This window comes from Gadus chalcogrammus, chromosome 13, assembly GCF_026213295.1.
Source record: "Gadus chalcogrammus isolate NIFS_2021 chromosome 13, NIFS_Gcha_1.0, whole genome shotgun sequence".
Classification (NCBI taxonomy): domain Eukaryota; kingdom Metazoa; phylum Chordata; class Actinopteri; order Gadiformes; family Gadidae; genus Gadus; species Gadus chalcogrammus.
This window is the reverse complement of record NC_079424.1, coordinates 18018519-18030661: the sequence shown is the minus strand read 5'-3', so window position 1 is coordinate 18030661 and position 12143 is coordinate 18018519. Positions and strand designations below refer to the sequence as shown.

General features: G+C 45.9%; 1 protein-coding gene across 1 annotated transcript; it reads right to left on the bottom strand.

Annotated features, from left to right (window-relative positions):
* Window positions 1–8634: 8634 nt before the first annotated feature.
* On the bottom strand, window positions 8635–10205 carry il10 (interleukin 10). The gene is made up of 5 exons (XM_056606317.1): window positions 10050–10205; window positions 9875–9934; window positions 9507–9671; window positions 9028–9090; window positions 8635–8891 (listed from the first exon to the last, which is right to left on the bottom strand). Exons 1-5 carry the CDS (start codon window positions 10203–10205, stop codon window positions 8796–8798), a joined length of 540 nt encoding a protein of 179 aa, XP_056462292.1. The 3' UTR covers window positions 8635–8795.
* Between the last annotated feature and the right edge of the window lie 1938 nt (window positions 10206–12143).

The following is a 12143-nucleotide window of genomic DNA, read 5'->3' as shown; positions in this document are numbered from 1 at the left end:
GGGAAATATATCATTATGTGACACCATAAGCCTTCGAGGGTATCTGCACCATCATGCAAAAATACGTCCCTACAATACCCAACATATTATCACATTTCTAGATGCACTTCATGATGCAGCTGAACAGGACGGATCAGAGCAGCCCAGGTTTGTTGTTGTCTGGGATAATGTTCATTTCCATCGGGCTGTTTTGGTCCGGAACTGGTACACCAACCATAAACAATTTGAAGTCGTATACTCGCCATTTTTCGGCTTGAGGATGTAGTGCAAATGACCACCAACCACATGCCCGCATGCCTCTTCTGCAGACAACGGAACAGGCCTGCAGAGACATTGAGGTAAGGTCAATCCATGGATGGACTCGGCACACAAGGCGAGGATCAATAAGCCCACCCACGGAGAATTGCCGTGTTTTTCTGTGTTTATGTACGGTACAGTTGTGGATTTTTTTATATTTTAGCTTAAACTGAATTTGCTGAACTGTAAAGTATTGTACTGTAATGTACAGTATTGAGAATTCGATTTTTGGTTGTTGAGAAAACGTGCCTTCTGTGGAACAGAATAAAAACAATGAATATGGAAGACTGCAGTGTTTTATATAAAGTAGACTGGTGTGTTGCTGATCTGAAAGTGTATTCATATGATACAAGTGTGTATCATTTTGTCATCAGAGTGACATTTTGACAAAGGATTGTTAGGTTTTGATAGTTTGAATTTGACATAGATGTGAATGGTATATTTCTCAGTGTTATGCCTTATTTGCTTGTTATGTGTGTAAAACACTACGCGAAACACGGGAGCCTCATGAGTTCAACTGTTTACTCCAACTTATCCCAACGGACACATGTCACCGGAAACACGTCATCCGTTACATTAAAATACAGGCATGCTATCAAAATACAGGCATGCCGTAAACACTGTCATGGATGCATAACATTTTCCCCCCTCTCCAGGGGAGATCCAACCCACATCCCTGAATGAGATATAACACGAATATTATAGTATATAATAACAATAATAGAGTAATTATAGTAGATAATCAGAATACATTGTTAATGACTTCAGTCCGGCCCGAACATATTATGACAAGGCTATTTAAAAGGTAAAGTGCTTTAGAACACCAGACTAAAGTAACTCGAACAGTCTTGATGAGGTTAAAACCTGCAAGATAAAATGCAATTCCTTCAATACATTCAAAGATAGTAATTCAATAAATTCAATACATTTAAACATAGTAATTCAATAAATTCAATACATTTAAACATAGTAATTCAATAACTTCAATAAATTTAAGCATAGTAATTCAATAAATTCAAACATAGTAATTCCTGAGGTAGCCCGGTTTGGCACGGGCACGGACTGGTCGTGCTGCAGGATTGACTGGGCCTCCAGAGTCCGGATCAGGATCTCGGCTGGCCTCCAGGTCTGCCGCGGTAGGTGTGGCCACTTTGCGGAGGCGGCGTGCATGCCACCGCGTTCCATCTGAGAGACGAAAGGTGGCAGGCCCCAGTTGCTCAGTCACCTGGAAAGGCGCTGACCAGAATGACAAAAGCTTATGGCCCCTTGTGGGCCTCCTGACCCTGACCCAGTCCAGAATGGTGAAAGCTGGGTGTTCTGCCCTGTGGGACCGGTCAAAGCGCTGTTTAGTTGCCTGCTGTCGTGCTGAGACTCGGTCACGTAGCTGATCAGTTGTTTCCCGCTGGGCCCCCTGTGATGTCAGGTGAGCAGGAACACGAAGGCGATCCAGGGGTAGTTATAGCTCCCGCCCCAACATCAGAAGTGCTGGTGAGCTGTCTGTTGTAGTGTGTTTAGCAGCTCGGTAGTGCAGTAGGGTCCGCAGGAGTGCTGCTGAGAATTGAAACCCCTCTGCTAGGTGAGCTCTGATACCATTTTTCAGCGTCTGGTTCATGCGCTCCACACCCCCATTCGCCTGAGGGTTATAGAAGGCTGTGCGTATGTGTCTGATCCCCCGCTCACTCAGAAAAGTCGTGAACTCTGCAGAGATGAATTGCGGCCCATTGTCTGTGGTGATTGTTGTGGGCATGCCCCAACGAGCAAAAAGCACCTCCAGAAAGTCAATGACTGCCTGTGTGGTGACTGACCCTGTAGAGACTGCCTCAGGCCACTTAGAGTACAGGTCATAGGCCACGATGAGGAACCGTTGGTGATGTGGGACGCCACGGAGCTCACCACAAATGTCCATTTGGATGTGCTCCCAAGGCCCAGCTGGCCACTGCAGTGGCTGAAGGGGAGGAGCTGGTGGGGGGCCGGTCTTTCCACTCACCAGGCAGGCTGTGCAGTCTCTCACCATAGCCTACACATCGCCATCGATTCCTGGCCACCAGACCACTTCCCTGCAGCGCTGTTTCACTTTGACAATGCCCAGGTGGCCTTCATGGGCCATGGACAAGACACGTGGCTGTAAAGGGTAAGAGGGTATGACTGTGCGATGGCCCCTTGCAACGCAGTGGTCGTTCCAGCAGAAGAGTTCATCTTTAAACCGGCGGAAAGGAGCTAGACTGTCTGGTAGGCCAGAGGCTGGAGGCCACCCGGAGTGGATGAAAGTGCGGAGCTGTGAGAGCACTGGGTCCTGTTCAGAGGCCTGTTGGAGATCTTGACGCGACACTATTGCCTCGAGAGGGGAGTGGAGGAGCTGAATGAGGTCCAGGTCGCTGTTGTCTGGAGTCAGCTCCACAGCTGGAGGTGGGGTGGAGCGTGACAGTAAGTCCGCCACCACATTCTCTCTTCCCGGTGTGAACTGCAGTGTGAAATTGTACTGGTGAAGTCTCTCATACCAGCGGTGGATGCGCAGAGGCCTGTGCCCAGAACCAGATGTGGCCAGCAGGGCTGTAAGCGCTTGGTGGTCCGTACGTAATGTGAATGACCGGCCATACACGTACATATGCCACCGCTCACAGGCCCAGACGCAGGCTAGGGCCTCTCTCTCCCCCACGGAGTACTTCTGCTCTGCCGAATTAAGAGCTCGGGAGGCAAAAACAATCGGCCGCTCTGTGCCGTTGTGAAGCTGAGACAGCACAGCCCCCACTGCGTAGTTGGAGGCATCACAGGTGACCAGCGTCGGGCTGGGTGGGTCGAAGTGGGCGAGTACTGGTGGTGCGATGAGCTGGGCCTTCAGCTGCATGACCGCATCTTCGCAGGCAGGGGTCCATGCCCAATGGGCGTCTTTTTTAAGGAGCAGTCGTAGAGGGGCAGTGGTGGAAGAATACTGAGGAAGAAAACGCAAGTAATAGGCGGTCATGCCCAGGAAGGAGGCAATTTGGGCAGGGCTGGAGGGCATGGGCAAGCCGTTGAATGGCCTCCACGTTAGAGTGCAGTGGGCTGAGGCCTTCTGGGGAAAGGCGAAACCCCACAAACTCCACCTCGGACGCATCGAAAATACACTTCTCCCCATTCAGTGTGAGGGCATGGGAAACCAGCGTGTCGAGTACCTGTGTGAGTCGTTGGTCGTGGATGGCAGCCGTTGATCCGTGTACTACTATGTCGTCCAGGAATATCACCACCCCTGGGATGCCAGCGAAGATGGTGGACATTATTTTCTGGAAGCAGCTAGGGGCGGAGCAAAGACCAAACGGCACCCTGGTGTAGCGGAAAACGCCTGCGTGTGTGACGAAAGCGGTGAGGTTACGGCTGTCTGGGTGCAGGGGTACCTGCAGGTAGCCTTGGCGGAGGTCAAGCTTTGAAAAAATCTTGGAGCCGTAAAATTGAGAGGTCAGTTCCTCTGCTGTGGGCAGCGGGTATTTGTCGGGCACCACGGCTTTGTTAACCGCCCTCAGGTCCACACACACACGCAAACCACCTGACTTCTTCTTCGCGATGACCAGGTTAGAGATCCAGGGCGAGGCGTTGACTGACTCAATGATGCCTAAGTCCAACAGCTTTGTCAGCTCTGCTGAGACGTCATCGCGTAGTGCCAGGGGAATGCGGCGGAGAGGCTGTATGACAGGGTGTATGTCTTTGCGAAGCAGAGGTTGATGGGTGAAAGCTGAGATGCAGCCTAGGCCAGAAAAGAGTGCTGGCCATCGCTGTTCCCATGGTGAGCTGACCTGGTGAATTGTTGCTCCACCGCTGTCCATGAACGTGAAGCCCAAGCTGGTGATGAGATCCAGCCCCATGAGGTTAGCTCCATGGCGTGCCACTTGAAAAGTGAAGGTAGCCAAGTATGTGTTGCCATGGCGCACCGGACAGCTGAGGGAGGCCACTAAGTCGATCTTAGAATTGCCATATCCATGGAGAACAGACGAAGGCGTCTGCAGCGTGATGTGGGGCAGGAAGCGCTTGACTGTGGGCCAGTTGAGGAGGGATAGAGCCGCTCCAGTATCCAGCAGTAAAGGAACACAGACCCCATCTAGTTCCACTGTGCACGTCTTGAAGGACGCACGTGCAGAATTGACAGAGTGTATGGGTGTTGGGGCTGATGAGCTAGCCACAGCCTGTCGTGGGCCTGTCCGTGGGCCGAGCACGGACGGCGCAGAGCGACAGACTTTGGCGAAGTGGTTGTCTCTCCGGCAGGACTGGCAGACTTTTCCCCTGGCCGGGCATGTTGGGGCTCTGCTCATGTGGGAAGAGGATCCACAGTTGCCACAACCGCGACGTGGCTGGCTACGTGTGTGGGATGTGTAGTTAATCCCTGGGTCTGTGTCTGACGATGCAGGGCTAGGTGAGCGCTCAGAATCTTCGACATGTTGCGTCAATGCAGGCTGAGAGGAAGCGCGGGAAGCTAGTTGTGACGTCAGCTCGGTAGCTTTTTCTATTTGCAAGGCTATTTCCAGTGCTTTTTTAAGAGTCAAATCATCTGGTGACATAATCAACTTTTCCCGAATTTTGGGGTGGGCTGCGTGTTCTGCAAGCTGGTCCCTTATCATCTCCTGCTCCATTTCACCGAATTTACAGAAAACCGCTAAGCTGCGGAGGTCGGCTATATAATGCTGTACTGACTCACCCGCTTTTTGCCTGCGCTGCCGGAAGATTATTCGGCGGAGAATTACCGTCTGTGGAGCAGCAAAGTGTGCTTCAAGGAGTTTTGTAGCTTCTCTGTACTTTTTTGCCTGTCCCAGGGTTCTGAAAATGCGCTGTCCCTCAGTACCGAGGCAATGAACAAGGAGTGCTCTTCGTCGCAGGTCGCTAGCATCCTCCAGTCCGAGAGCTGCGAGGTATGTTTCAAACGACTCCAGCCAACCAATACCGGAGGCTCGCCTGGTAGTGTCAGGAAAGGTGTAGGTGGTGGGAGTGAAAACTCCATCCTCGTCACCAATGTTATGTGTGTAAAACACTACGCGAAACACGGGAGCCTCATGAGTTCAACTGTTTACTCCAACTTATCCCAACGGACACACGTCACCGGAAACACGTCATCCGTTACATTAAAATACAGGCATGCTATCAAAATACAGGCATGCCGTAAACACTGTCATGGATACATAACACTTGTGTCTTGAGTTTTGACACAATGAGCCAAGTTTTGCTAAATGTGTTCAAGCTATTGAAAAAAACTTAACTCTGATGAAAGAAATTCAAGGAAATACAAATCACATGAGGCAAAGAGGCTTATCGGGCATATTGTCTGACTCTGTCATTCACTATTAGTAAATTCTCTAGAAGTTACGAACTAAATATGTAGTTGTATATCTTATCATCAGGGTTCAGTCATCGCCGCTTTGGTTGAACGCTTATGAGACCTGACTTGTGTGTCTACTCATGAGTGTGTAGACCTGCAATACTAAGTCAACTGGTTGGTGAAATCCCTCTGATAAAGTGATGTAGCTCATGCATCATCTGGCTAGTAACACTACTATCCTCCATACTGTCCACACAGAGGAGTACGCATTGTATTTTTGTAGCAGCTAACTTATTTGGTTTCCTTTTTAATCCTAGCCTCAGTCATTGTTGCTTTGATCGTGATTATTGTTCAAACACAGATTGAGTGTGAAGTTTATAAAAAAAAAAAAAAAACTGGATAGAAAATGTGGTCTACATGTGTCATCCTTCTGAGCTAGTCATCCTTCCACGTGTTGAAAATGTCAGAATATGACTTAGCAAGTTGTAATTGCTGCAAGAGTGGTTTTGCTGCACTGGTCTGAGGCAAACGCAGACACATGCTGAAGGCAAGCTCTTTAAAGTTAACACGGACCATCATTTATTATATTGTGGCAGGATCGGGCAATAGGATGTTTGTGTTGGATCCCTTCAGTAACTCTGAACTCTGTCCAATTGTGTTTTGAAACAATGTCATTCAGCGCTTGTATTTGTGGTTTAGCTTTATCCAATTGTGCTTGATATTATTTATGTAAGCCCTCCCCACCCTTCCCTTCCTTCTTCCCTCACACCTGATTACTTTTTTTGTCCTACTTTACCGAGAGGGTGAAGGACAAAAGCACCATCCTCCCTCCACCTATCCCCACCTCTGTTTTTACCCACTTTATCCCTTTCTCCCCCAAAGTAAACCGATCCCCTCCTCCCTCCTCCAATTCCTCTCGAAAGACATCCTGCCATTCCTCACCACCCTCATCATCCCTCACTTCAGGCCTTAGTCCAGCGTCCTTCGAGACTGCTAGAATCAAGCCGCTCCTTAAGAAGACAACCCTTGACACTACCGACATCCTGAACTAAAGACATACCTCTTCTTTCATTCCTTTCTAAAACACTAGAACGTGCCATCGCAAACCAACTGTCCTCCTATCTCTCATAAAACGATCTGCTTGACCCTCATCAGTCAGGCTTCAAAACTGCACACTCCACTGAGACAGCTCTCCTTGCAGTGATGGAGTCACTCTGTGTTGCCTTGTCCCTCTCTTCGGTTCTCATTCTCCTCAACCTCTCCGTGGCATTCAACACCGAACTCGGCATTGCTGACACAGCGCTCTTCTGGTTCACATCCTACATGACAATTCGCACCTATCAGGTCACATGGAATGGCTCCTTGTCCAAACCCTGCACACTCGACACTGGTGTCCTTCAAGGCTCAGTACTGGGACCACTGCTGTTCTCTCTGTATACTAGATCATTGGGCTCTGTAATCGCATCACAGGTTTTATTCAGCTATTCTCTCTCTTTCCCCTCCTCAGACAGCACCCTGATTACAACACGCATCTCAGAATGTCTGGCATCAGTGCTTAGATGACTACCCATCACCTGAAGCTTAACCTCAACTTGACTGAGCTCCTCCTAATGCCGGGGAAAGATTTCCGGCACATGGACTTACCGGTCACTGTCGAGAACATTGCGGTATTTCCATCACCAACCGCGTGAAACATCGGGGTGATACTGAACAATCAGTTATGCTGCACCACGAACCTCACCGCGGTGGCACGATCCTGCAGAATCACGAGGGAAGCAGCTTAGCTCCTGGTCCAAGTGTTCGTCATCTCCCGCCTTGACCATTGCAGCGCATCCAGAATGCTGCACAGCATGCCTCGTGTTCAACCTACCTAAATTCTCCCATGTGAGCCCGCTTTTGCCGTGACCTCCATTGGCTCCCTGTATTAGTTGCATCAGACACACCACACACCCCAGCTAGAGCGCTTTGCTCAACTACTTCAGCTGGACGTCTGTTACCACCATTGCTAAGAGCAAGCAAAAGTCGATCATCAGTCACAACTCTTCTGTTTTGGCACCGCAGTGGTGGATGTGCTGCCGATGTAAGGAACGCAGAGTCACTCACCAGTTTCTGCAATAGACTCCAGTTTCCTGACAATAATAAATGTATTTGACTCCCAGCTGAAAGCTTTCTGGTTAAAGTCTGTCTGTCTGTCTGTAGGAATGTTTGAAGAATATGCCTTACTACTCTTCAATGGCATGGAAGATGTGTTTATTTTGATAAAAGCATCTGTTACATTTCTAAATACTAATATATTAATTATTGGTATAATAGAAGAAAAATCGTAAAATGAATAAGTAGTTGCAACATTGAGTAGCACGTAGAATAGTAAATTAGTTATAATGTTGTAAGTAAGTAAAGTTCAGATATAGCAAGGGTCATGCATTGCTTCACAAGCATAAACAAAATACAAAAATGATAGGATATCACGATAATACGATTTAAATTCCAATACAACCAGCATAGTGCTAGCCAAAAGGCTGCCTGCAAGAGAGACGTCTTTAGCTGCTCTTTTAATGCGATCTAGAGCTAGAATGCTTATTACTGAAAACCACACAGAACCGATGAGTACTTTTGGTGGGAAGGCGTGAAGATGTGTGTGCACGACGGCGCAGTCGTTTAGATATCTTAGATGGGGTTACGGTAAAGCATAGTGCTGAGTTACTGGTTGCCTGTAAGTGATGTATATAGGTCACGTTTGAGGTTAGGAGCCTATATTTAGTTTACAACTTCACCACACAGGTGCTGCAAGCGGGAAGGTCTCACAGCCATCGCTGTCCATTGTTATCTTGTTTAAATCTCCTGAAGTCTTCAAGAGTGCATAATGTATATGATGATATGTTATGTATAATATACTTTTTTGACTAAATTGGAGAAAACCATTGATTCATAAAAAACATTTATTACACACATTTTAAATATACTCTTTACATCGGCACGTTAAATATGTGCAAAAAAAACATAAATACTGTAACAAACTTGTCCTCGGGACAAACATATTATGAATTTGAAGCCTCAGTGAAAACTTGTCCTCGGGACAAATATATTATGAATTTGAATTCTCAAAGACAAAAGACATCAGACAAAGCCATCAGAACTCCATGCAGCAGGTTCTTCCAGTCAGCGCAGTGCAGGTGGAGGGAAAGGTCACGTTCGGGGAACACCGTGGTTGTAAAGGAGATCACTGACGTCGTCGTTTTGAACCAAGGTACATCTCGATGAAGTTAAATAATAGATCTAACTCGCCGATGGCTTTATTGAGTCCTTTCCCCTCCATCTGCAGACAAACAGAAAAAGCCAGATCATAAACACCATGTATTTGCAACTAGTCACTGGAATGCTTATTCATTTACAGAAATTAAACAATGAAGATGGCTTTATGTAGAAAATATTAAATAGAAAATGTCACTCACCTGAGCATATGTGGAGTTCAACTGTGTGATTTCAAAGGGCTTCTTGCACTGAAAGTAATTCTTCTGTAGGTATGGGGGGGGGGGGGGGGGGGGAGGTCAAGTTTACAGTCATTACTCAGCAGGCTTTACACATGCTCTAAATTAGGACTTGGTGTAGGCCTACATATGCCTTCCTTCCTCTTTTGTAGCAACGAATAGGGAGAAAATAAAGTCCGTTCTGAATTACTCATTCACGATTCAGTAATGAATCGACAAGAACTATTCGCTCTATTGGATGCAATGTAGCCTGGAAGACTTCAGCATTTTTTGATCGCACTGACAACATGACGAAGCGTTCCTCTAACGCGTGGTCCCAACCCATGACGTACAAGGTGATTCTCGATGTGCGTAATGGCTTGTTTTAATGAGTCTGTCAGTCTGTTAGTTAATCACGACAGGTAGTCTGCTTGATTCTTAATCAACTTAATCTGGCAACTTACACATTTGATCATGTCATTCTTCAGCTGGTCGAATATTAATTGTATGGACTCAATGTGTGGTTTATAATTCTTGTTTTCCTCCGTCATGTCAGCAATAGCCGTCGGTAAAACCGTCTTCAAGTAGAAGTCAATTATGTTCTTCATGGCATGGCAACCAAACGGACTCTAAATAGATGGGGAAACAAGTCAGCACTTGGACACGTTTTTCTCTGTGATTCTTTGTCTATGATACATCATCAGATCATTGCTACCAGATTCTTAAAATAAACATAAGAAAAATTACCAAAAATATAATAATAATAATAATAATAATAATAAAATATCTATAGATTTATATATATTTTTCCAATGAAAGACTCAGAACTCACCCTTAAGGAGTGTTCAATGCTCTGATCGAGCAGACCTATCTCCAAATCATCTTCAGCTTCCTGCAAGAAACCGAAACAGTCCATTATGTATCAGTTAGCAAGGGCGAGCCACAGCAGAAGTTCAGAGCCAAGCATAATTAGTAAACCCACAACGATGGTATGTTAAGTCACTTACGTAGTAGTCCCTGATGACTGCAAAGTCTTGGCGCAGTCTCCTAAGCCTGACCGGGGATCCCTCCACGAAGCGACAGCACTGGTTGTTGCACGTGGGAGTGCAGGCAGCATCATCACAAAGACAGAGAACCACCAGGAGGAGAAATAAGGTATTCATCCTGTGTGTGGTGTTTCGGATGTCCAAGTCTCGTAGTCTCTGAAAACAACGCTGCTGAGTGGTGCTCTTTTCCTGGCAGTTGAGTGGTCAGAGAAGATGTTTCTGAGTGATTGTCGTTATGCTCATACTCAAGGTCTTATATATAGGCTACACCAAACAAAGACTACCTGACTGAGAGGGGGGGCTTCCGAGAAGCTGCTTCATCAAAAAAAAAGTCTACATTGTGTTGAGTTTATTGTTCAGCTTGCTATGGTGATTATAGGATTGTTATTATTATTAATAATGTATTATTAACGTGTTATTTTTTTTTTCGAAAATATTATTGTTATGTTATTATATTCTTCTTATAATTATTATAATTAGGCTATAATAATTATTATTATTGTTGTTATTATTATTGTTATTGATATTATAAGGCATAATCGGCCTTATGAGTAGAACATTTAATACAAATCCAACACATGTGTTTAAATTATTCAAGAACATAGAGCAACAGTAAAAAAAATCGAATTTGAATTTCCCGCCTATTCATTACGGTAATGAGATTCGCTCCCTCGTTTGGGATTCCCTCTATCAACCATATGTACGTAATATTAACCCTTGCTGCCGGCAGAGGAGGTTGGTTTGTGGTCAATGGATGTTAATATGGTGGAGTAAAATGACGGGTGCTGTGTGTGTGTGTGTGTGTGTGTGTGTGTGTGTGTGTGTGTGTGTGTGTGTGTGTGTGTGTGTGTGTGTGTGTGTGTGTGTGTGTGTGTGTGTGTGTGTGTGTGTGCGCGCGCGTGAGCGTATGTGCGCGTGTGTGTGCGTGTGTGTGTTTTGGGGTAGTGTGCGTCAGAATAGACAAGAACATCTGGCACGTCTTGGGGAGTTTTTGTTCACATATTTGTGGAACTAATGTTCATTCCACTTGTACCCAACGTCCCCATCTATAATGGAAGATGCTCCGTTTGGAGATATTCACATTATTCACTCATCAATGACTGGAAATCAATAATACAGATCGATAATACCGCCCCAACCTATCCAATAATACAGATCCAACCTATTTATTACCTTTGGGCTTTGAGTTATGTTTTTTGATATTGCAATTTAATAATTGTTGAGTAGTTACATAAATAAAAAATATTTAGCAACTTCTCATTGATGCAAATATTTATTCATCCAAACTGTACATTGTGTCTAATTTGATACTTTGATACTATTGTTTTGATATGCCTTGATTTGGTGGATTAGAAACATAACATAAACTTACCAAAGTAAAGAGTGTTTGGTTAAAGCACTGGGGTTTATCGGGCAGCCAACGCTGAAGAGGCTGAGAGTAATGCATACATTTACTGCAAAGATTAGTCAGCACTCACCCTATTATGGGAACTCCTTATGACTGGGTGCTCACATGTGACAGTGTTCAGTTGAACCGCACTGCCTTTGACGCATCTCAGTCGTCAGATTATATACTGCTACTATAACTATGTTTTTTACACATTCCTACACTTAAAGTTGACCTCTTCTTCAAGGTCTTTCACTGATCATGGTGTCCCCTACTGAATAAAACAGCATGCACATGATGGAAATGCATACTCAGCGTAAGTATACTCATTATATGCACAACAGAGGTTCAAAAGAACAGAATGATGCAAACTGGGGTTTGAAGTCCCATGAGATGAGGCATGAGGCCGACCTCGTGCTCAGGGGGGGGCATGCCCGTGGCGCGCTATGAGGGCACCGAGGACTGCACCTCGCTCATTGTTGTAGAGATAAAACATGAGTACAACTGCATACAAATCAGCGAGATGTGTAAATGATTCAGTTGATTCAGTTGAGACTTGTCACTTGTCACGTCAGATGTGTGTGACTGTATCTTGTAGCCCCCATTTGTTGGTGTGTGCGTGAGCTGAGCGAACCCCCCCCTCCCCTCCCCCCCAACAAAACTGAACC